Source organism: Pleurodeles waltl, chromosome 5 (assembly GCF_031143425.1).
Source record: "Pleurodeles waltl isolate 20211129_DDA chromosome 5, aPleWal1.hap1.20221129, whole genome shotgun sequence".
In the NCBI taxonomy this organism is placed as follows: domain Eukaryota; kingdom Metazoa; phylum Chordata; class Amphibia; order Caudata; family Salamandridae; genus Pleurodeles; species Pleurodeles waltl.
Window position 1 is genome coordinate 1,733,080,948 of NC_090444.1, and position 26,497 is coordinate 1,733,107,444.

General features: G+C 42.6%; 1 protein-coding gene across 1 annotated transcript in view; it reads left to right on the top strand.

The window, feature by feature from the left end:
• The window catches only part of LOC138296720 (cytochrome P450 2K4-like), a 478,978-nt gene extending 458,914 nt beyond the window's left edge, over nt 1-20,064 (top strand). Inside the window, exons 7-9 of the mRNA XM_069236121.1 lie at nt 9,308-9,492; nt 17,308-17,449; nt 19,883-20,064. Coding sequence (XP_069092222.1) covers nt 9,308-9,492; nt 17,308-17,449; nt 19,883-20,064 — 509 coding nt within the window. The remainder of the gene's footprint in view (nt 1-9,307; nt 9,493-17,307; nt 17,450-19,882) is intronic.
• The last annotated feature ends 6,433 nt before the right edge of the window (nt 20,065-26,497 follow it).

Sequence of the window (26,497 nt, forward strand, 5' to 3'; positions counted from 1 at the left end):
ACCTAAACTCTACTGCTCTACTAGAAAACCGTGGAACCCTTGGCCTCAACCAGCATGTTACCGAACCCACCAACACTGTCAGAGACCTATTGGACCCAATTACCTCCTCAATAATCAATATCACAGTCGGCAAGCCATCAACTTTGACCTGGACAGACCACGCCCTCGTTAGCTTCAGCATACCTATCACCCACCATCATAGATCTGCCACCATCGGACTTGCCTGCCACTGCTGAAAAAACATCTCAGAACAGTTGTGGGTGTCTGCCCAGTCCAGGCACCAGCCCAAGCACACCAGTGACATGCTGAAAACAATACAAAACCACTGGATCACCGCATGCACCGACACCCTGGTTCTTCTCAAGTGCACCCAATGGCAAGAGCCTAACTACAGGCCAGCTGGTACTCAGAGGAGCTGAGGATGATGAAATGCCACTGCAAGCAACTGGAGGTCAAACGTGGAAGTCGGGACACTACAGATCAAAACTTCTTCAAATTAGCCATAAGACCCTGCCATCAGCAGATACAGAAATCCAAGCACACAGCTCTTGCAGATCACATTGAAACCAGCACTAACAGTGCCAAAGAAATCTTTGCCATCATCAAAGATTTCACTGTGCCTTGTGCCTCCTCAAGCAACATTACCCCTTCACAAGACCTCTGCAACCAACAAGCTATCCAAAATCTTCTGTAAGAAAATCACCTCCATATACAGCAACCTCAGCTATTATTCAAACCCTGTCACCATCACAAAACAACTTCCCATCACAGGAGATGAATGAACCCTTACCTTGTGACCTACTGTTACCATTGTTGAAATCACTGTTACCATGAAGACCATATCACCCTTGCCCCTACCACATCTTCCCCAAAGGACTTCTATCAATCAGGCAAGCACTAACACCCATCCTCAACACTTCCATCGATTAACCTACATTCCTGAGTACTGTGAAACATGTTGTCATCATGCCTATTAGAAATTGGGTTTCTGGTTGGAAGAGGTATGCACCTTTTCCAAGCAGGAACTACAATCCTAGCCAGGGTAAGTCAGACATGCACCATAAATTAACCTGTGCTCACTCTCTGGTAATTTGGCAGAGAGCATTCAGGCTTAACTTAAGAGGCAATGTGTAAAGTATTTGTGCAACACTTCAAACATTAGAGCAGTAAAAACATAACACATAAAGTCACCACACCTGGTTAGTATAATACATCTTAAACTTATGAGCAAAACAAGACCAAAACAGCAACAATCCAATGAGCAGATGACAAGATATGAATTTTTAAAGAATAAAATGCAATATAGTGCTTCAAAGCATAAAGCGCCAACTGGGGATATCTGGTCACGCTAGACCTGGGTATATCTAAAAGTTGAGGCCGACCGTGATGGAACGTGGGTTGCATACAGTCTCAGACAAGTCCTGATGAAGTTGTACCTTCTCAAAAATTGAGCCAAGAGTCCTTTTCGCCAGGAAGAAGTTCATAAGAAACAGCACTCATCACCGCCACAGACAACATCTGCATGATCCTTGACAGAAGAAACACAGCATCCCTCTTTTCCTGGAACATGCAGCAATTGACGTGTTCTCATGCCCCATCCTTATCCGGTGCGTGCACAAGATTAGTATAAAAGGACCCACTCTCCACTGAATCTGCTTTTTCTTAACGGATAGAACACAACCTGTCATCTTAGCATCCCGTAAACTCACATGTGGAGTGCTTTAAGGGTAATTGCTCAGCCCCACCCTTTTCAACACATGCATGATCCCTTTGGCCAACATCATTGTGCACATGACATCAACATCCTCTCCTATGAAGATGACACACAACTCATACTCTCCCTTGTTGACAAGGCACTCAACGCAAGAGACAAGTTCACTGCTGAAGTTGCTAACTGGATGAAAGCCAATTGTCTCAAACTTAACACCAACAAGTGAAAAGTAGTGATCTTCAGAAAAAACACCTCACAATGGGACTCCAACTAGTGGCTGACTGAACTTGTACCCACACCCAGAACTACACCAGGAACCTTGGAATTATCATCACCTGCAAATTGGACATGACCGCATAAGACAACGCCATCACTTCAACCTGCTTCCAGACCCTGACGATGCTGGGGAAGGCCTTCTCATGGCTTCCAAACAACTCTAGAAAACTATCACTCAAGCCCTAGTCACATGAGAGTTGGACTATAGGAGCACCCTCTATGCCAGGATCAGCAAACACCTAATTTGAAGACTATAAACCATCTAGAACTTGGCAGCCAGACTCATCCTCAACTTCCCACACTGAACGCACGCTGCACCACACCTCAGGGAGCTGTTTTAGCTTCAGATACATGAACATGCTCAATTCAAACTCCTCACACACAGGTAAAAGGCAATGCACAACTCAGGCCCACCTGAGAAGTTGCATATCTTTCCACCAACCAACCAGACACCACTGCTTCGCAGGACTCTTTCTTGCGCACATCCCAATGCATACACAGAAACAGATCAAGAGGATGATCATACTCTCACATTGCCCCTAAAAAGTAGGATGACCTCCAACTCCACATGAGAGCCTACTCCTCTCTTCAATTCCACAAGAAGCTGGAGACCTGGATTTTCAATTACCCAAACTACCATAAACAGGGGTAGGTGCACACACCTCGGTTCCAAGACACCCTTGCAGTGATAGTGTGCTTTGCAAATACACACTACACGTGTTAAAGGTGCAGGAATAAGAAAATGTATTCCCAAGGAGGTTATTGTCAGTTCCTAATAGTGTCCCAGGCCTTCTATGTCAAACTGAGCTAGGCATTTCCCCTCTGCAAGACCATATTGGGCAGCCACCAGTAATGCTGTGGCACTCACTTTGGACAAAGGATGAAACCACCTGCAATCGGGAAATAGTTCAAGATAGTTTACTTTTAGAACAAGCCTGCAGGATTCCTTGGATTAGATACATGAAGGGTCTCTTGGTAGCCCTGGGCAGAGATGAGAGGTTTCTTTCACCAACAAGCCTGGTATTGGTATCTAGAAAGCGGCTGAAGCAGGATCTTTTGAGCTTGTTTTTACCATGCAGAATGTCGGCTATGAAGGGCAAGAGGAGTGTGGAGGAGTTTCTCCCGTTGGTCACCACGCATGGTATTGAGCCTTACTTGCTATTTCCATTGGACCCTATCAAAGGTTCTATCTTATTAGATTTTGGTTGGGTATATCTCACTTCTTAGTTGCGTACCCGAGTAAAGTGTATTCAAGCTCTGCTTTTGACCCTTGTCCCTGTGAATCTGTTTCCTTTCAATCTCTGCTGCACTTTATCTTGTTCTGCACTTTATATTCGGTCCCCAGGAAAAAGTTCTAAGTATCGATTTTACAATGTTTGAATATTAGGAGGAGTAGACCTGCTTTATTTTACCGACTACTTTTACAGACTAAATACATTTATGAGCATTTATAAGTTTATCTCTGCTGCTGTGAGGCTGAGAGGCCTGGTGGGGAAGTAATTGTTGTTTGACTATTTATTCATGGAGTGTTTGATGATTTTTTAATTGGTTTTATGTCTTTTAATATTTTAACTTTTCTATGTCTTTAATGGTTTTCTAACCGAATAAAGAAATGTTTGACTTAATTTGACACATTACATTACTTAACAGAGTATATTACACTAATTCAAACAAAGGCAGCAGTCCCATATTTTCTCCAAACACCTTTCCAAACTTTCCCGAAGGCAGCCCACTTCTCCCTTTAGAAGATCAAAGACATCTCAACCCCTTCAAGTTCCAGCTTTACCCCAGGCCATGACGAGATCTTGCTCAGACTATGAGCTCCCTTCTATATAAAGAAGGCAAGTGTTTTAGCTTTGATTGACAAGGAGATGGAGCCTGTAAGTAGGACAGACTTTCCTGGAGTTATATCTAGTGCAAACTTGTGAAGCTGTAACATTGGTCATGATGATTCAAAAAAATAAATGTGCCATGGGACAGCTAGTTGTGAATCATATCAGGAAGGCATTTTTTAAACACTTAATAAAGTTCAAGTGTGGAATATAAGAAATTATCAAACATATAAATCAAGTGTAATTAAATGTAATGTTTCCAATGATTTTGTCACACTTATTATATTTAGGCATTACAAATTTGTAGTGTGATGCTTTTCATAATAGAAGTTTGACAAATATCGCTAGGTCAAAATGTTTCACTTCAAAATGCAGGCTATTGCTAATAGTCTTTCCCAAATCTTCAAGTCTGAAGTTTCAGATTTTAATTTTAAATAGTTTGTGCAAATACTTTGTGTATATTTTACAGCTGATGTACGAGTGTCACATCTGCCACTTTCATTTAAAAAACAACTGACTGTACCAACATGTGCTTTTTAGGCATATTACCTTTTTCTCTACATGTATGTAGCTAAACCATGTCCTGCCAGCTTTCATATGAGATGCAGGCTTTGAACAAATGTGCCAACCCGTTTCGCACATAATGGTTGCCTCTTCAAAGTGGCAAAGATGCCAGTGTAATTAAAAAAATACATTTTCAATGTATGGTCTTAGAACATGAATCTAGGAGCTAATTAGAATTTTCCAGCTGCCCAAAGGTGAGGGTACCAGATGCCTACTAGTGATAGCTATTGGAAGATTCATGGCAAAAAGATTCATTTCTTAAAGTTAACAAAATAGAGGATCTTACCGAAGTTGGTCAAATCTCTTCATCTGTTCACTGAGTTTAAGTTGTATGCTTGCAGGCAGGCTGCAAATAGACCTGACTTTTGGAGCAGCATACTTTAGCCCCCCCTGAATATATTATACCTATACATCTATATACTCATATACACCATTGTATTTAACCTGTGACTTAACTTCATTAGTGTGTGTGTTACACTTAATCAAAATAATAGTGTATCCATTACAAACACTAAATATTTATACATAAGTCTATTAAGTTGATTAAGCAGCTGTTGTAACCATAATTAGCATATTTACATTTAACATTGATTATTGTTCTCATTTCACATATGCTTAATACTGTAACATACATCCATTTAGATTTTCAAGAGAGCTTAGCTTGACATTAGGGCCCTCATTCTGAACCTGGCGGTTCCCTACCGCCAGGGCCAACGGGGGCGGGAGCACCGCCGACAGGCCGGCGGTGCTCCCTTGGTCATTCTGACCGCGGCGCTTTGGCCGCGGTCAGAACGGGAAAACCGGCGGTCTCCCGCCGGTTTTCCACTGACCCTTAGAATCCTCCAAGGCGGCGCAGCTCGCTGCGCCGCCGAGGGGATTCTGACCCCCCCTACCGCCATCCTGTTCATGGCGGGAAAGCCGCCATGAACAGGATGGCGGTAGGGGGGGTCGCGGGGCCCCCTAACAGGGCCCAACTAGGCTTTTCAGTGTCTGCGATGCAGACACTGAAAAGCGCGACGGGTGCTGCTGCACCCGTCGCACGCCTTCCACTCCGCCGGCTCGATTCCGAGCCGGCTTCCTTGTGGAAGGCGCTTTCCCGCTGGGCCGGCGGGCGATCTGAATCAGATCGCCCGCCGGCCCAGCGGGAAAGTCAGAATACCCCTCGCGGTCAATTGACCGCGGGGCGGTATTCAGGCGGATTCCGACGGGCGGGCGGCAACCGCCGCCCGCCTAGGTCGGAATGACCACCTAGGTCTTTACTGAGAATGCTTACATTAAATTGTCAGTGTGTTGATTTTTTCCTTTGCAGGTGTGTTATCATTCTTTTCCTTAGTTAGAGAAAGGCTTATTGTTTGTATCGGACCCTAATAGTGAGGCATGCGGGAAGGAAGATGGCAACAAACTCCAAATAATGATGATAAAAGGAGAGCTTCTGTTTACGGCATACCAGGAGGATGAGATGCCCAAGGCTACCAGCTGCATACCTGATTCTGAGGAAATGAGAACACCCCTCAAACTCATCAACTGGGTTTGCTTTTGTGGTTGGAGAGGTGTTTTGGAAGAAACTGTTATGTTTAATAGGTGTTTCCTTATCTAGTTAGGAAGACTTTCTCTTGGCTCCGGAAGGGAACAGATCTCTTTGCTGGGCTCTCCCTGGGTGTAAAACTTCATGCTGAACAATTTTCTTATTTCAAAGTTCGATTCTCAGCTGTCACCTTCTATGCTCCCTGACTTGAAATCCCCGTTAGGAAATCCTTTTTTCAGTCTATGTTCAGATTAGAAAAGGGAAATTTCTTTATGGAACACCTTATTGCCTCAATTGGGTTTCTTTGTATTGTGGCTTTTTTATGTTTTTTTATTATGATTTAACTTACTGGAGCATTTTTGCCTTCAAACTATATTGCTGTATCTTCTAAATGTATTCCTACTTTGCATATATGCTGGATGGAAAAACGTTTTAAAATATACACATATATTCAACCTTAATTGAATCTTTTTCTTCATTGTGGAGTAACATTGGCTTCACAAAGTTTAAAATGTATTTCTGATATTAACCCCTTTACAGGTCCATATGACAAATGGGGAATATGTTTGATGACTTTACCAAGAGTTTGAAGTGTAGATACCCATGTGCCCCAATACTTTCAGTATGTTCAACATCTCTTCTCTAGGGCCCGTGTCCTTGACTTTTAAATAGTTGAAACTGGGCACAGCACAGGTCTTCACTTAGTAATTCTTACACTGATTGCAATCTTTGTTTTTGACAGCATTTTATGAGCACAGTACTTTAAATAGAGTCTTATGTTTGCAATACTTCCTACAAAGACTACTGGGTTAACCTTCTACCCTTCCTAGCAGGCTCTTGGTGCATGGCGTGGAATGTATCAAAAGCCTGTGATTAGCAATACTTTCCTCCGACCTGGGGCCCTATTACGCATAGGGTGCACTTTCTCTGTTTGCGCCACACTGCACTTTAAAAGAAGTGTGCTATGTGCAAACAGAGAAAGTGTACCCTATTACTTTGAATGTGCTGACCCCATGGCAGCCGTAAACATGTGAGCGCATTCAAATCTAAAACGGAGCAGCTGCTTTAAAGCTGCTCTGTGTTTTACTGTGCAGGTGGCGACCCGTCTATACTTTTAAGGGGGAATAGAAATCCCCTCTGAGGCGGGTACAGTGAGTGACTGCACCCGCCTGCAAGGGAATGTCTGGGGGGGTCCATAGTGCGCTAACGTTTAGGTATTTCACTGTCAGTGCATCTCCTGATAGCTTCTTTGCCTCTGAGCCCGTATCTGAGCATCAACATTCAATTAGGCCAACATTTGTCTTGCAGTCCTTGAAATTGAATATGGTGTATATATTTTCCCTAGAAAGGAAATTACACCATGTTTTAAACCTAGGAAGCAAACGCTTGCCATTTTCCAAGTAGGTCAAAGATAAAATTGAGTCCAAATCTGGTCAAAACTGAGTGAGGCAATAGGGTCTTCACTACAAGATACTTGCATGGTGGTGGCAGGGCAGGAGGTGCAGAGAGCCATAGGTGAAGCTGAGTGGACTAGGTTGAGGGTTTATCTTTAGGAATGGGTTAGATCAGTTGCATGCTTTACCATGCTGAACATGTTGATGTGTCAAGGACTGGATGCAGTTTAGGTCTATTGAGTTTCTTAGCATTTGCCCAAGGCAAGGTCCTCCTGGAAATGATGGTGACACTGTGCAATCAATATACATGTGGAAGGTGTCAAGTGTTTCCTGAAGAGGGTCTCATTTAGCACAAAAAATCTCCTTGGAAATCTTGGTTGCTTTTGATTGAAGATAATGAATTAATGCAGGCATTGAAAAGCAAGACTTCAAAATTACATTGAACCATGTTTGAGAAAAAGTTCAGCATAAATCTTCAGAGCCAGAAATCTGAGCAGGTCTCTATCTACAAGGTAAAAGTCAGGGGTAAAAATTGTCTCAAGTAGGAGATGAACACAATGAGATAGAAGGGAAAAAGTGTCCTGTATTGATATCACAAGAAAGAGATTAGTTCCATCTTGGACTGGGAGCTTCAGGCAAACATCACTAGAAAAGCCACCATCTTGAGAAGTATTATATACAATGCTAGCCATGCCTACATCTTCAGTAATATGGCATCTTGTAGGTACAAAAGGAAGAGCCTCACATTTGACATCCTTTTTTCCTGTGAGCTCCCATGCCCCATCCACCTCTCTTCAAAACCAATGCTCCACACAAGGTGCAGAACACTTATCTGGTTGACTGCAAACATGGATATGATAGCCTCCCCCATGCTGAGCACACAGACCAATGCCATGCTGCCTCGCCACGTGCTGAACATGGAAACTAGGAACACTGTCTTCTCATAACTGCATGCCTCTGCCTCTGCACACATGTAACATGATGTTGGTGAGGAACCGAAGTCTCTAAAGATTATGGTGTGTGCATGTGTTTGTGTTAGTCTGCATAGGTTGGGTGGTTTAGGTTATACAATCATCAAATGTTTTGTCTATGAAGTCCTTGTTCTATCCATGCACCTGTACTAGCTGGTATGGTTCAATGGGTTGCAGAGAGGTAGAAGTGATGGAAAGAGCCCATTGGAGTTGTGCATTACTTGTTCACTCAGGTAACAAACACAGAAGGACTATTGGAAAAAAACAATTCTTCATCCATTCTTCATGATTAATGCTGTAGACTGCGGCCACATGACTGTCCAGTGTGTCTCGGGATCTAGGGGAAATATCATTTTTGTGGTGAAAGGCACAACGAGGTTGCATTCTGTGATAAGGTCAGAAATATCTGCAGCATTAAGTGCTATATTGGGCATTGATTGTAGGAGGTTTCTTGCTTGTAGGAGAATGGTATATAGTGGATTGGACTTGTCTGTAGTGAGGACTTTGTTTGGATTGTTGCATTGTCTGCCTCTGGGTCTGGTTGTGGTTATGGACAGTGTGGTGTACAGGATGAGTCACTTGTTAATTTGTCACTGGACCACTGATGTCAATACTTTGCAAAGAAAAAATAAATACTATGATTATGGCTCAAATAATGAACAATCATTGATAACAAATGTTGATGACGTTTATCACTTTTTCTTTGATACCTACAAATGAGTGTGAGGCAGTGGTCTAGACGTAAAGGAATACTCTTTAGAAATAAGGAAGGATGGGTCATCTGCAAGGTAACATACTCTTAAAGGTGCAATCAATGTTTTTGATATACTAACTAGTGGACATTCGAATAGTTCATTTCTCAATGTAACCTTAAACTGTTTAGCAGTCTAGTGAACGATCATTGTATAAAGCTGTTGGGTGATTGTGATAAAATTGCACATTATTGCCCTTGTAGTGAGCCCAGAAAAAGGGAAAGGAACGTTTTCCCTGATATGTTTTACAATATCTGGTGTGTTTTATTTCTTTTTTACCAGGGAAAGTTCAGGAAGAGATTGACAGGGTTCTGGGATCGGAGCATTCTAACACTGGGCATCGTAAACGTATGCCGTACACAGATGCAATAATACATGAGGTTCAGAGATTTGGCAACATTGTGCCATTAGGTGTGCCCCGTGAGACCACTGTGGATGTTAACTTCAAAGGCTATTTTATTCCAAAGGTAAGAACTAATTCCCATTATTCCAAGTCCCTAGACAGTACAATCATTGGCTGTTGCATTTTATTATGATGTTTTGTTTTCTAGTTTTGTTCTAACTTTTGTTCTAACTTAATTAACATTGACCACCTAAAACCTTCCAAAAACCATCTTTCACGTGCAACTTTTCAAACCATTCAAATTCTGACCATCTGGTGAGATCTCTAATTATCTGTGGGCAGCACTCCCTGGAATCTTCCTTGCCTTTGATAGATTTGCTTTAGCTGCCCCCCAGCGAGCTGAGGTCAGCAGTACCCAGAACCACCCTCAACCTTATTATCTTCTTCTGCATTGACAACAGACAGAGATGGAGAGACCAGCAAAGGTGATGCATAGCCAACCCCAGCAATGTCTCCCAGCAGGGAAAGTCGCACATTATTTTATTCTGTGCATAATCAAAACACGGCATGGAGGAAAAATGGCTACATTGATTTAGCATAGAAGAGAAACAGACCATGGAACGTATTCCGGTGCAGTGCAACACAAATTTCAAACTTCATCATCTCAACTACTGTCTGTCTCACCTAAGATCTGGCATGCCACCTCAAAGCCACACTCAGATTGGAAAAAAAACTATCATTACGGTGACTGGAGACCACAGCTAAGCTAAGGAGCTCTGCAGATTTGGTGGCCATCTGAGATGCGTCTCCAAACCGATTACTTTACAAACCTGATAGGTAGTGTGGTATAGACCTAATCTGCTGATACGCCACTCATTGTCAAATGGCAGTAGAAAGTGCTGCTAATGACTGTGTGCTCCTCGAGCCGGCCAACCCTCCATGCCTTGATGTGTCCTTGTCTCCAAGTCCACACGCTCAAATCTGCTAGCATGTCACCTTTATCAATGGTCAGTGAAAAGTTCTGCTAATCACCATAGTTCTATACAAGTCTATTGTCAAGCCACCCACTGTCAGTGGGCAATGTAATGGCTGCTGATTACTGTACCTGCCCTTGAGTTTTAGAAGAGTGGTGATCTCACTGTGACTTTGAAATGTCACCCCATAACGTGGTCACCTTTAAAATGATCTGCATTGTAATGGCCCCAGTAAACATCAATAATATGATGTCATAAGTTTTCTCCTATCAACATCCTAAATGTAGTGAGTGTGTAAAATTAGGATACTTATCGCAATACTCTCCACTAGTCTGACAGCACCTTTCAGATTCAAATAGAGATTCACTAAGTAAATCTCAGACTGAAAAAGACATTCAAAGTTTGTATCAGCTGGTCAAAGACCTTATAGCAGTTTGACTTCTACCTGACATGCCATCTTATTCAAGTGGAATTCCTGCTACTCCTCATATTGAAACCTAATATTACTCTTTACCAGGGATTCTAAAAGTCATCTCTTAACAAGCCTATTGTGTGATTTATTCTCTGCTTTACCTCCTCATATGACTTTAATCCTGGATACAACCATTCACTACAGAAATCCTTAATGAGCAAATAATTTAAGTTCATTCTACCACAATCTCTGCTTTTTTGCTAGGTCCACTCTTCAGTTTCACACACATTTGTGTATTACATTCATCAATCACTCAACTTCAGTTATCACGATGTGCTTTATAACATGAAATTTACCTATTCCAATTTTACCCCGACCTATTAATTCCATGCAACACTTACACAAATCTACCCAGACAGCTTCATATACATAAAGCATAATGACTCCCACATTTATTCACCAGAAATCTTGCTTGTAACTATGATACATCAATCTTAAATTAGATAGGATGCTTCATTATGTAATATCTGCCAACATTGATCATGCAAACATCAGCTCCGTCATTGGCTTCTAAAAGCTTGACCTGCTATACATTATTGAATCGAGGCTGAACATATCTTTAACATATGTTTAATTCTATATTCCCCCAAGGTTGCTCAGTGTTCGGGGAGGACCAACAAGTAAAATTAGGAAGGGTATAAGTTAGAAATGGGGTCTTTGGTTGACAGTCAGGTTACCCCCTGTCCAAGCAAGGACCCTCACTCTAGGGTAAGTCACACACAATCCAAATTATCCTGTTTCCACCCTCTGGTAGCTTGGCACTGAGCAGTCAGGCTTAACTTAGAAGGCAATGTGTCAAGTATTTGTGCAATAAATCATACAATAACACCATATAGCACCACAGAAATACACCACACAGTGTTTAGAAAAATATATAATATTTATCTGGATAAATGCAGGTCAAAACGATTAAAATGCAACAAGTGGATGTCGATATATCACTGTAAAAGTGATATAAAGGGGGTTATTCTAACTTTGGAGGAGGTGTTAATCCGTCCCAAAAGTGACGGAAAAGTGACGGATTTACCACCAGCCGTATTACGAGTCCATTATATCCTATGGAACTCGTAATACGGCTGGTGGTATATCCGTCACTTTACCGTCACTTCTGGGACGGATTAACACTCCTCCAAAGTTAGAATAACCCCCAAAGTGTCTTAAGTCTTTGAGAAACAAGTAAATGTCTTTTAAAGACAATAAAAGTATCTTGCAAGCACAAAGTACCTGGTTTGCGTTCAGAATCTCCGCAAGGGGCCACAGAGGAGGCGATGCGTGGAAAACGGGATGTCTGCGTCGATTTTACCCCTTTGCATTCTGACTTGCACCATTATTTTCCACGCAGGGGAAGGTTTTGCGTCATCTTCTGGCACGTGGACTTGGTTCCTCTTCGGGTTGCGGGGTTTTCTGGTGCCCCGGGGTCTGTGCATGGAATCCTGGGCTTGTGGAGCGAAGTCACAAGCGCTGCGTCGATCCAGTGGGCGTTGCGTGGAATTTTCTCCCGCATGGCAGGCGCTGCGTCGATACCGCTCTGGAAGTCAGGCTGCGTCATCCCAGGTCAGCTGTGCGTCGATCCAGTGGGCTGTGCGTCAAAGTTCCAGTCGCAACACAGGCACTGCATCGATCTTCTCCTTGCGCAGTCGCGATGCATCGTTCCGATTAGGCGTGCAGTGAATTTATGACCGCGGGGCAGGCTGTGTCTCGTTTTTAGCAAGCTGTGCGTCGATCTTTCGCCACACAAGGAGTCCAGTTGCAGGCGTGAAGTCTTTTGTCCTGAGACTTCAGGGAACAGGAGGCAAGCTCTATCCAAGCCCTTGGAGAGCACTTCTCAGCACAGCCAAAGAGCAGCAAGGCAGCAGGGTGACAGCAAGGCAGCAGTCCTTGTCAAAAAAGCAGTCCCAGTGAGTCCTTTGGGAAGCCAGGCAGTTTCTCTTGGCAGGTCTGGTTCAGGGATTCTTCACCAGTACAATTTACTCAGCGAGCATATGCACTTTAGCACTGGTTAGCAGTGGTAAAGGGCTCAGAGTTCAAAAGCCAAAAAAACAGGTCAGGAAAAATAGGAGGAAGGAGGCAAAAAGTTTGGGGATGAACCTGCAAAAGGGCCAGGTCCAACAGTATGCACATCATACTAAGTGCTAATGACCCCAAATTCTGCCGCAGCTGTTAGCCCTTTTTATTACCTAACCCTAAGCCAATCTCAGTCATTGTTAATTAACCATCTTTGTGGGTGACTGACTAAGGGATCCTAAATCCAAATTTTACTTCACCTTTGACACTTTCCAAGTCTTCACAGTCTCTCAACTGTCTGCCAACCTCACTCATAATAAATATCACATTCTAGACCTCATTATTGCTTCACCTCAGATAAACAGCTGTCTTCCTCGTACTGCTAACAAAGGGCCATCTCACTTCCCAGTATCTTTCCTCATTACAATTTCACTTCCCTTTCTGAAGTGGGTTATCCTAGTCAAAGTTTTTACGTTCTAACTCAGTGCTTGATTTAGAGTTTGGCTGAGGGGTACAACCATGACGGATATCCTGTCCACTGTATTACAAGTTACATAGGCTGTAATGGAATTGTAATATGGCGGATGGGATATCTGTCACATTTGTGACGGAGTAACCCCATCAGCCAAATTCTAAATCAGGCCCTTGGTCTTTTTTACAGAAGAAAAAATGCTCTTGCACCCAAAACTTTATCTGGTGAAGTTTTCTCCAAGTCAGATAGCCTTTGATTTGGATGAGAAAAATTCGTAACAGGAAAAAATCGAACATTTCTATGTAAAGACATTTTCTCTGTTTTGATTGTCAAAATCCTCTAACAAGACCATCCTGAAAACTATATCCAACAAAGTCCTCTTTAAGTCAGGCACCTTTGCCACAAGATCCCACTGATGCTCTAGGGGTATTGGAAGTCCAACAACTAAGTTCCAATTTTTAAAAGTTTCTGTAGCAGCTTCTCTTGGTCACTTCTATGGCGCCCAGGACCTCTCTGATATAGTTAGGGGCCAGCACTGACTTGAGCAGAGGGCACCAGTTAGGGTTCAGTCCAGGTCTGTTTGGTACTGGTCAGCTAGTCACCCTAGGAAAAAAGGCCTCTTGCAGTCTGTTGTGTCTGCGTAGTCATACAGGAGATAAAACAACGGAGTGTTGGAGTCCACTATTCAGTCCTGGGTACACGTGGGAGTAGGTCTAGCCCCTCTTATCTCCACACAGGTCAAAGCAGGTCCAGTCCTCTTATCTTCTTCTGTGGGTTCAGATGTGCTTTAATAAGCTTTGAGCTGATAAGCTGTTGGTGAGGTGCCAGTTTTATGGGATTCATTAGTCAGTAGGTGGGGGTGACTCCTGGAGCTTCTATAACTAATGAGAAAAAGATTCCCATGGGCAACATTTGCAGACCATGCTGTGGCCTTACTGTAAACTATTCCACAGTGCAGTATTTTGAGGCAAATCCAATATGGCCCCTACCCTTGGAGGCGTCTGGTGTGCCTCCCAGGGTGTGCTAATGGAAATGAGCAGTTCCCTTCCCCTCAACTACAACAAACTAATGTTAGGATCAGCTCCCCTTCCCACTGGGCATGTGCCAAGCTGGCTATAAATGGACCACGAAATGAATGCTTCTATCCTCCAGGTCTTTCTGTACACTTAACTATAAATTGGCAGGCCTCATTCTGGTCTTTTTCTAGTTAATGAAGTTCTTGAACCCCAACTGCCCCTCCTGAGCTAATAGAAGTAGCATACTCCAAATCCAGGTGTTCCTGTCAAAAGGCCTAAGCCATTGTTTTTGTTCTGGGAGCAGTTTTCACACCTCATTAAGGGGAAGCGCTGACAGCTGTTGGCAGGCTAATGCCCATTAGTCAACTGCAGGTAAAAGTTAAGTTTACCGGATATTAATTAAAGATCCAGCTTCACAAATATGTTTGATTTTTAATAAACAAGAATGATTCCGGTAGTGTGTCCCAAACTCATGATAGCAGATGTTATCTGAGCTCTAGTTTTTCTTATAGATGCAGACACATCCTTGTACAGTAAAAATAACTTGTGTTGGCTAGTTACTATAGGTACATGCCAACATTAAAGTCTTGCATATACCACTTGTAGATACTAGACCCTACACCTTATATGCCTTATGGGCTACTTAGCAGAGTATTTCTTGTCAAATGGGTTACTTTGACAGATCTTCCTGTAGATTTAAAGTTCCAGTAGTCCAGCTACACAGGTAGGCACAAGCTATGTTTTCTTTGGCAGCCTAGTGGGCCACACAACATGTACTGCAGTCCTCAAGTTACATTTCATTTTCCAATGCAATTGGTGTATTTACCTGCACCACATACTGTGGCTTTACTGGAAGGTTAAATATGCCAATTAGATGTCAGCCAGTTCTGTCATGTTTAAGGAGTCAGAGCACATTGGGCATTGGAACCTCGACAGTAGTGCTCCGGTGTGCAGAGATAAAAAACAGGAGGATCAGTGCAAAAGATAGGGGTAGCCACCCAAAAAGATATTGGTACAAATAGTGATGCAGATCATATGGAGAATGTGACCTTAAAATAATGTCCATTAGTCTTTGAAATTATGCTGGAGCCTAATAAAGCCAACAATGTAGCAATGTAATTCACAAGAGCCCCATGGGAGTAGAAATGTAGGTTTGTATCAACCTTTGTAATTCAGAGAGATTTGTCAATACGCTTTTGTTAATTTGAAAGTGCTGAGGAATACAGTTTTACCCAAGTCCTCTATCATCTCATCTACTTGAAGTATTGACTACGTTTTCAGGTCTGAAATGTTGTTAACTTGATAGATAGTGATTCAAAGCCTGATGGTTCCATCCAATTTTGATCTGAGTTTGGGAACAAAACAGTTGGGGAAGACCAGATACTGTATGAAGGTTCAATTTTAAGATTTAGCATAGCATTCATCTCCTCCCTCGACTGCCATTTTTCGGAGCTCTCTGTGATTCCACCTGTACTCCTTTTGTTGTGATTTGGTGTATGATGTGATGGGTATTCGATGACAGAATGGAAAACATCAACTTAATATTTTATAGCAAGAGGTGTAGATCTCTCTTCTCTGTAATGATGGCTGGAGAATGATTGTACTCCATGAGGTGCATATAGTGCTTTCATGGTGCACCTTACCTTCTACTTTGTGTGAGCATCACCATGTGTTTCCATGCTGTGCATCACTTACCTTGTTTGCCAAGGTGTACATGTCCATAAATAATTTGTTGAATGCAGTTATCTATGACAGTTGGTCAGTGTGCAATGTTGCCTAAATGTCAGGTTATCTGGATACACGGGTGCTTCTATTTCTGACTCAGCAGTGGCCCGTCCTTACAGGATGAGGGACCATGCCCCTCTATCCTTTTCCTGATGTAGAGAGTGTCTGTTAGGCTAAACAAAAGTCAGCCTGACAGATACTCTTCTGGTTCAGGTCAGGTAGCCAGGTGCAGGACGTGCGCAAAATGCGCAGGCTTGGGGTGCCTGAGCTGAAATTTGCTAGGCTGAATAGGTCACAGCCCTGTGGGCATGACCCTTTCAGCCTGGTAAAGGTGCCTTAATGTCCTCCCCCTCAAGACGAGGGGGATCAACACCGATTGACTCGGACCTGAGTGCTTCAATTTTAAGCCCTGAAGTGCCCTGGGTCGAGTGTCAATTAGTGACACTTCATTACAGAATAAGGTGGGGTCAGCAATCACACTGACTCCACCCCCCTCTGTGACAAGACTGGGACTGCTGCCTTCATCATCGGCTGACTTTAGGTCAGTCACTGAGCAAAGACAGCAGTCCCAACCCTCCTACCACCTCCTAGGCTTTCCCGTCAGAGCTGTTGCTCTTGAAGTAAGTTCTGTTTTTTTTAATGGTTTGTGCATGTGTGCGTATGCGCATTTATGAATGTATGTGTATTTGCAGTGAGTGTTGTGAATGGGTGTGTGAGTGCGTGTGAATGAATGAGTGTGAGTGAAGTGTATGTGTGCAAGAGTAACCTCCCCCTCCCTCGCCCCCTCCCTTGTAAAATTACTGGCTGCAAATGGTCTGACACTGCAATTCTCTATCTGCGCTTGTGCACAGGTTCACGGGTATTGGCACGTGCATTCATAAAACAAAAGAGAAGACGTGTGTTGTACAGACCTTTGATAACAAGGTAGTAGTTCAACAGGGAGAAGAAGGATTATGATTATGGATAAATAAAGAGAGATAACTGTAGTAGCTTTAGGAATACCATACATAATGGCAATAGGGTATAAAAAATGGAAAGGGCCCTGGGGCAAGTAAGGAAAATGGCCCATGTTACTGTTGTTGGTGTAGTAAAAACAATTATGAGAGCCCAATAAGTCCCTCAGGGCTCTTGGCCCCGGTGCATTACACCTGCTGCACCAATGATAGGTACGCCACTGTAGCATAAAAATATATTTACCGTGCATGACACTTATTGTGGACGTTATATTCAATTTGGCTAAATACTTTTTATGAAAGTTTTTTTTTAATACTCGCAGGGAACTCACATTATTCCGTTGCTGGAGTCAGTGCTGTACGACAGGACTCAGTTTGCGAAGCCTGAAGAGTTTAACCCGCAGCATTTTCTTGATTCTGATGGGAGGTTTTTGAAAAATGATGCTTTAATGAGCTTTGGAGCAGGTACTATTTTGTTAACAGAATGTCTTTTCATACTTTTTAATTCATATTCCAGCAACACTTATACCGTCATTGTTGATGAGTCTGCAAAACGTACAATAGCATACTGCATGTTCTAGGCATGAAAGGTATAAATGAATTAAAATCAGTTGGTCTTTAGTGAAAGGGATATTTTTCGATTGCTAAAGAATGCTGGAGACTTCTCAGTCCCTGTTGATGGCTTCCGCCACAGCATTGCACGACAAACTCTACAGTGGTTTCCGAAATCTTGGACCATCTCAGAGGGTGACACTGGTAACGCAGTTTTGAGTAGGAGAAAAATTTCAAAAGCGACAGATCGACGCTATTGCTTGTCAGCGTGGTGAATACCAAGGTTAGGTAGTCACAATTCTACCTCATGCCTCTTTTATCCAGGATCAGGCACTCTAGACCTTTATCTCCCTCGTGCAGGTACCTTCTCTCTACCTGTGCATCGTTTCAGTCTTTCTCTCCCTTTTTTTTTCCCCTTGTGTGTTTTTGATAACCTTGCTTTGTGTCAAAGTCTGAAGAGTAATAATATCAAAATGAGTGCCAGTGGGCCTCTTCTACAATCATTGGCTCAAATTAAAGCCTGGAAAAAACCTTACAGTGGGAGGATTCGACTATGGCACTATCGGATCCGTGCAGTGTGATTCTCCCAGCGGATTTTCTGCCAGAGGAATCCACTGCAAAACGGATACCAATAGGTGCAGTTCGCCCCCAGTATTCAAGAAGGGTTCCATGGTCTCAGGTCAGTATGGCTGTTGCTTGCGTGCTCTGATCAGTTGCAGGTGTTTCTTTGCTGAAACATAGTGCAAGGTCCCAGATCCATGCAACAGCATGTAAAGTTCATTTATTTTGTGGATGTTGAGACAGGACAGATATCAACGTTGTCAAAAGTCCAAGCTGATTTTAGTAAGCACCACAGTGTTAAAGCACTATCTGTCCACACATCCATCCATCCATCCAGACGTGAATTAATCCACCAGCGGCTCACTTTCACTTTCACATATTCATCCTTTGACTCCTTCAAGCAATTCACGTGCAATTCACGAGCAAACAAATAGGCAGTTCCAATTATGAAAAAAAGCCAGCCCTGTTTACATGAGTGCTTATATTCTTTCTAATGTTTCTAATTCTGCATATACAATTGGCAATCAAAACTTCAAGGCCCAGACTACAAAGCTACTGAGTCACAAGTGATATAACACAAAAAGATATTTGTGCTCATTTGCATTTCTGCACCCAGCTGGAATTTTGGAAATTCGTAATGCTTGATAGAAACATCAGTTTTATCATGGAACGGGCACGGGGGAGGACTGTTGTAAAGAGGCAAACACTAAGAAAGTCTTAACTTCAAAATGGGTTTTGCACAAAAAAACAAGCTTTTCCTTTTGGCGCCAAAAAGCTGTGACAAATGTGCTAATAAAGTGTAAAAAAATAAAATAAAAAAGGCGTCCATATACTTTCACATTGTCTAAACAAAGGGATTGCTCAATATAGGAAAATATGTTCCATGCAGAACAGAAGAGGAATGTAAAACTGAATTGCGCAAATACATTTTTCATCATTCTTACTACTGCGGATGGTTCACGTCTCATTTTTTGGGGGTTAGAATGAGGCAAGGGATACAACAATCTTCAAATAGATTTATGGATACCAATAGGGATTTTTGTCACTCGACTAAGAATCAGCTATTGACACAGTTTGTAAATGTAGATCAGAGCGATTGTTGCTGACTTAGAATAATTCAAACATTCCTTCTATTACATTGTTGTTTTACAGAACACACCCTGTGTGTGAAAGATATGTCTAAACGTGTGTCCAATGCGCACTCTGCTATAGGACTCAAGTTGTACCTCACTGATGAGACCTACGTCAGTCACAACTGGTTGTTTGTGTTTCCTTCTAGAGGAAACATGGCTTGGCATCGCGAGCTAGCCTGTTCCTATTGATGCAAGACCAAGACTGATTTGCATAAGGCGGGCCTCTGTCTAGAATGGCACAGTGGGTGAAAAACAATGGTATTGAATATGGCCTTGGGCGATTGACAGTAGTTGAGATTAATTCATTCCATCTTCTTGTTTTCACAGAATAATAGGCACATATAGCATAAGTAACATGAGGAAACAAAATAAGGCAGATCGAGAAGAAGGAGATTATAAGCCTCATTTAGAGTTTGTCAGATGGGTTACACTGTCACAAAAGTGGCAGATATCACATCTGCTGTATGGCCACTTCATTTCACTCCATACCACATGTAATACGCAGGACAGGATATTCTTCATGTTTGTGATAGAGTATCCCATTCACTTATCTATAAATGCAAGCCTTAGCTACTAAAAATAGCATGTGAAGTTCAGCTTAAGAGAACAAAAATTTCTAATATAGTAATAGATGTTATCATTTTTGTCATAGGTCGAAGAATGTGCATCGTCAAGACTCTTGCCACAACGGAGCTGTTCGTGTTCTTTACAAGTCTGCTGCAGAAGTTTATTCTACGTCTTCCTCCTGGTGTAACCCATATTGATTTAACTCCTGCAATTGGATTCACTACCCCACCCTTGCCTTTTGAGCTCTGTGCCCTTCCACGCTCTTAAAAGATTGTTAGTTGTTGATCAGTGTATAAAGAAAAACACAGTTATTCTCATCAACACCATGCTTGATAACATCAACCACTGTGTTGAAGCAATTCATGAGTTTGTGAGATTCATAGTTTTCATAATATATGGCCTGTAAATGTTTGCAAGAGACACTTTTACTGAAATCTATACCTTAAAAACAATAACTAAAATAAATGTAAAAAAAAAAAATTGTACTTTTTGAAACACTTCAAATACTTACCCGTCAAAGATGATTTTATTCAGTGCTGAATAGAGAAGGCCATGGACAGTGTGATGAAGAGTAAAGGGAAATTTCCAATGAGAACTGATGAGCCTAGACAAATAGAATGCTTCTCATCAGCATAAGCTCACATGTTTATCTCAGCCAAAAATCCCTCATGTAAATAAAATTTGGTTTTATTTTTACTCTAAAAATAGAAACGCTCGATGGCTTATTGAGCCAAGTCAGATATCCCAGCCATTTATAAAATTCAGCAGATGTGATACTAATTTTTAAAGTCTTGGGTTTTGACAGTGCAGTACAAGCAAAACAGGCGGTGGGTTTTCGAACTGTCTCTTTCAACACTTGTTTTTCTTTGATAAGCTACTTGTAACCATTTTCTTGAAACTTTGTTGATCGTATTTTGTCTCAGCCCAGTAGAGTATTCCTCTCTCACTTAATGCTATTGGCTGTTTAAGTGTGCTCTTCCTCCTCCATTCAAACGCTTGCATTGAATTGCATGAAAGACAGCTATACAACCATCAACCTCTGTTTCCGATTTAGCTCTATTGTGCTAACAATGCATCCATTAATGCATTAAACTATTATTTTGGCTTTGCCAATGCTTGTTCTGTAAGTTTTAATCTTAATGAATATCAAGTGGTATTATGGTAGAGCTCTAAGTATGACAAGATTTTTCTTTCCTCCGACATCTTCAGCAAAATAAATATATGTAGTTGCTCTCTTTTTTAATTTAGTTTTTGGGGAAGCATATTGTTTGATGATTGTACTTTTAAGCATTTACTTAGTTTCAGAAAATGTCACTTTAAATAACCTCAGATTCTCCCTAGTCTGACATTCTACACTTCGACCACATTGTGTATTTCTTGGGAAGATCACTTCATCTCACTGTACCACAGTTACCTTGGGCCTCATTGCAACTTTGGCGGTCTTTTGAAAAGACCGCCAATGCTGGGGGCGCCAGTATACCGCTAGTGCTGGCGGTATATCTGGCTCCCAATTATGACTTTTCCGCTGGGCTAGCGGACGGTAACAGTGTTTCCGCCTGCTGGCCCAGTAATAGAGCCATCGGAAATGTTGACGTGCAGCAGCACCTGTCGCGCATTTCACTGCCCGAAATTCGGCCAGTGAAATGCGCGATGGGGTTGTGCCTGGGGGCCCCTGCACTGGCCATGCCACGTGCATGGGCAGTGCAGGGGCCCCCAGGGCCACCCCAAGTCCCCCTTACCGCCAGCCTTTCCATGGCGGTATTTACCGCCGTGGACAGGCTGGTGGTTGGGGACTCATAATCCCCAGGGCAGCGGTGCTTGCACTGCTGCCCGGGGGATTATGACCGCCAGGCGCAACCCTGGCGGTATAGTGGAGGGGCGGCGGTATGGCCGTGGCTAATGCGCCACGGTCATAATAGCTGGCAGAACACCGCCAGCCTGTTGACGGTGTTACCGCCAGATTACCGCCGGGCGCCAGGGTCATATTGAGGCCCCTTGTTTGGTATAATTATAACACATGTTAAGTGCTATATCAGTGACTAGATATTTACATTTTACACCTGGATAAACTCTGCAAAGTCTTATATAAGTCAACATTTTATATGTTACATGAGCATATAAGTTTGATTGAAACACACAAAAGATGTTTTTTCATTCACAAAATGATTTAATTCCTTGAAAAGGTTCTCTACTGGCCCTACAGATGCTGTTGTTTATCCTGTTCCTGAGAAATAAATAAGGTTTCTGTCACTCCTACTCCCATGGCTCCTAGGGTGGGAAGTAAGATGCACCATTTCCACCTTTCTCTGTATGTTCCATAAGCAAAAAGATGATCTTGGAAGGCTTCAGTTCTGGTGCTCTCGAGCTTGCCTCCCATGTTATTGCTGCAAGATACCTGGCCTTCATGGCAGCTTATACTGTCCCCAAAAACCTCTGGTAGTCTTGAGTCTTTGTCCCCTCCTGACACAATCAAGCCAACCTACCAAAGGCCTTTTGTCTGCAACTTTCCCTAGCCTTTTGCTTAAAGAAAGTCTGTCCCAAACTTCTACGCAGGACCCTTTGATGCGCACTTACTTACTTACTTGAAACTTTAACTGCAAGTCTGCAACCATGTCTTCTGTTCTAAATCCTCAGAATTGTGAGATTAGATCACTCTCAAGTATTTTTGAAAGTAAAGTAATTCTAAAATTAAACAAAGGTAGTTTGGATCAGGTACATCAACCTTAGCTTTCTTGGTAGGAGCAGATGGAATACTGCTTGCGTCACAATATGTAGTTCAAATCCATGCGCCGAGGGAAAACAAAATTACTTTTAGAAGTCTAATCCTAAAGTATGGATATTATGAGAAACCTGCAGGCAATTTTAACTAAATGTCCTGCTGTAATAAGTGCTTCACTTACAAATCGTGTCAAGCCTACCCACTTACAATAGGTGCAATGGGTGACGATCTGATGATGTAGAATGCCACTGGTGGTACAACTGGATGAGGATCCTTTTGTATAATCTAAGAGATTCCAGGGTCCAGCCATCTACCACCTGAATCCTGTGGGAGCCATATAATGTACCAGAGCCTTTTTATTCTGATAGAATCTGTATTGATTGGAATGCAGAGGTTATCCTGAACTTTTGCTTCTCACTCCTTCTAGTGATGAAAAATGTTTCAAGGTGTACAAGATTTCCTAAGGCGAGGCGCGTACAATACCTCCCAGCTGTTCAGATGGACAGTGAGGAAATGAGAATCATGTTGCCTAAACTGGCATAACAACATTAGCATATCTTGGTCAAGCTTCATCTGAGTATGGAGTGCTTGAATAGTGTCCCTGTAATAAAATGCAAACACATTTTGAGATACTTGGGAGCCCATAACCAGATATATTTGACTAGAAGCCTAAGGTACCTCACAATAGTTTTAAAGAGATCAAACAATTGCTGTTGGAATCATGGACATTTCTTTTCAACTTCTTTTACCACACTACCATGTTCATATTATTTCTAGGTTGCCTAGTTTACTTTTACTTGCCTGACATTTTAACCAACAACACTCTAACTACTGCTCTGTCAGGAATCAACATGGTACCTGAGGTTTTAGGATGGCCACAAGAACACCCATGAGGCAGATCCTTTTAATTATTTGGTTTAAGAGAATGTAGCACCTGGGGTGCAATGTGTAACTCCTTAACTTGGTCAAGGGAGGGTCTTTTGGGTCACAACAGGCAGGAGCAGTATTAAAACACCATGAAGGCATTATATTGCTGCCTGGCAATGTTAATTTATATTGATCCTATACTTTTACTAGTTTGTTTAGCACTCCCATCTGTCACCTTCAGTATTTTTCCCCTTTTACAGTTGTTCATTTTCCTTGACTTCTTCCCCATTTACTTTCACCTTCCTTAATAGAATATGTCTGACTTTGGAGTACTGCTGGGAGTTTCTCTTTTCGACTCTTGGCATCTTTGCCTATTTTGCTAATCTTGCTCCCTGGGCAATGTTTAGACTTCCTGAGCTTGGGGCTTCACTTGAAACCGGTCCCAGGATGCTTGTGTCCGGTCCAGGGAGGACCTGACCTGTCAGTGCGGGCTGCACTGTTCCCATGGGGAACAGGGTCAAGAATGATTTGCATATGGCCTGGTCCAAACTGGGGTGGCATGGTGAGCAAACAAATTTGAGGATTAAACCCAGATCTGTGACTGTGGGTGAATGTTTGATTTGTATCACATTCTGTCCATCATTTGTCTTTATTTGCTTTTATCGCCCTAAGTGCACCGGGTATGCCCGGACGTGGGTCCTGGGCTCACTATGCCACTGGATTCAAGTTAGCCTGGATGATGAAGGGTGATACAGTGAAACCTGTCCCAGGATGATTGTTTCCATTCCAGGGAGGACCTGGCCGGCAGTTTGGGCTGGACTGTTTGCATTGGGTACAGGGTCAAGACTGATTTGCATATGGCCTGGTTCAAACTGAGGTGTCATGCTAAGCAAAATAATTGATTAATTAAACCCAGATCTGTGACTGGGGGTGAATGTTTGATTTGTTTCACATTCTGTCCATAAGTTTTGTTTGTTTACTAAAAATGGTAGCATTACTGCACCTTCTCTACTTTTTTGTAACCTTACTAATTTGGATACCGCAGTCTTGGTTTAGGGATCTGAACATGGTCATCATGGGATTCCTGTGGGAATCGAGTCACAGAAGTGGCTTTGTCCGTGCTTAAGCGCCTAGTGGCGGAGGTGGAATTGGCCATTCCAGACTTCAAATTGTATTATTTAGCAAACCAAATGCAGCAGCTCACCCAATGGATAGCTGTACGGCGGTCCCCTGATGAAATACCACAACCTGGTACTACAACCATAAAAAGAATGGCCACCATCTTTCTCCGACCACGATTACCGGCCACTAAGGATAGCATGGAGATTTCGGTAGCACGTTGCTGCTGGGATCGCTGCCTCCGCAAATTTCCCCAATTCCCCTGAAATCACAATGCGCTTTCTCCTAGCACTGCCGAGTGAAGGTGACTGGCGAGGGATATGAGATTGGGCAGCGGCGGAAGTAACAACAGTGGGTTCTCTATATGAAGCAGGGACTCTGTTACCCTTTGCATGCTAGGTCCTGCCCCTGGGACAGTTCCTCTTTCACATAGCGGTGACGACTATGCTCTGCCGGCAATGGAAGCAGGGCTTGGCAAACCTGCCCCACTCTGTGGTCTGCCACTACTTGGTCACCACCTCTGGCATATTTAAGGCAGTTACCTGCTTATATAGGTGGCAGAGGAGCGAGCTATTGAACCTTTAGTAGCTCTTAAATCTTTTTGGGAGGAAGATCTGGGATGCTCTTTTGTGGACAAGGAATAAGAGCGGATTCTAGAGCGTATGCCCAGGGTGTCAAACAACATCCAGTTTAAACTCATCAATTTTTACATACTACATAGGGCACAGTTTACTCCGGCTAAGATTAGTCGGTACTTCGGCCAGGAAGATGCCAAATGCTCCAGATGCAGGGAGCTCTGACCCACGTTTCTCCATATTTTTTGGCATTGCAGGTCCCTACTGGGCTAATAGGAGGGCATTACTAGGACACTGACATTGATAGTCAAGCGGGAAGTTCTCTGTACCCCAGGGCACTGTTTAATTGGCTCACACTTCCAAAATGAAAATTAGAAGCCAATTTGTGGATTTAGGGTTCATTATAGCCAAGAGGGAAATAACCAGATGCTGGAAGACATCACAAGGGCGTACCTTTGAGTGCTGGAGGTGAGAACTGCTAATGTGCGCAGGATACAAGAGTGTGATCAAGTTGCAGGAAACTGGAAGAGGGCAGGGATCATTGAAGGGGCAGCGGGTTGGGAGGCCTTGGTGTCACTATTTGACCAACAGAATTCCCAATCATCAGAGACTGAAAGCTCCTCTCCCTAACCAATCACTACTTCACATACAAACCCAGGGGATATTAATGATGCTGCTACTTTGAGGAAAGGGTTCAATTTCTAAGGGTTCCCTACTTCGAGGGATGTCCACCATTGGGTATACTGTCTCCTTTATAACACAGGACTTGATAGACAAACGCTTAGGTGGATAATAGGCAGAGTGGGGGAGGGGAGGAAGGGGAGGTACACATTTCATAGACCACACAACATTTTTACTATAGCTACACGTTAACTGATGAGAGCAGAGGCTGATAAACAAATGTATTATGAGGGTCCTCAGGACATGTTGTTTCCTATGTTCTAATACCTTTTCAGCCTTCAGTTGTCAAAATCGATGTAAATGTTGAATGATATGTATTTTTGTTGACTGACACATTTTTTCTTGTATTGGCTGATTGGTTCACAGTTATGTACCTCACTTGATATTAATGTGTGATTATATGCAGAAAAGCAATAAAATCTGTTTAAAAAATCAGAAATGGCACCGACCAGTATGATGAATGAAAAGTATATGTAAATCAATTCATACATTTTCAAGTATTTTCAGTGTTACATGCATCCATTATACATGCATATTGGCAAGTAGTGAACATTCAGGAATTTGTAAATGTACCAGTGATTTCTCTCACACATTTTATGAAAATACTTCTCATTCCATTAAAGCTCAAAGTACTCCAAAAAAGTGCTGTGGAATTTACAAAACTGCTTCATAATTTACAGCAATGTTGGAGAATTTGTATTTCTACCTGAAAACATTACTGCAAAAAAACAGATTTTCA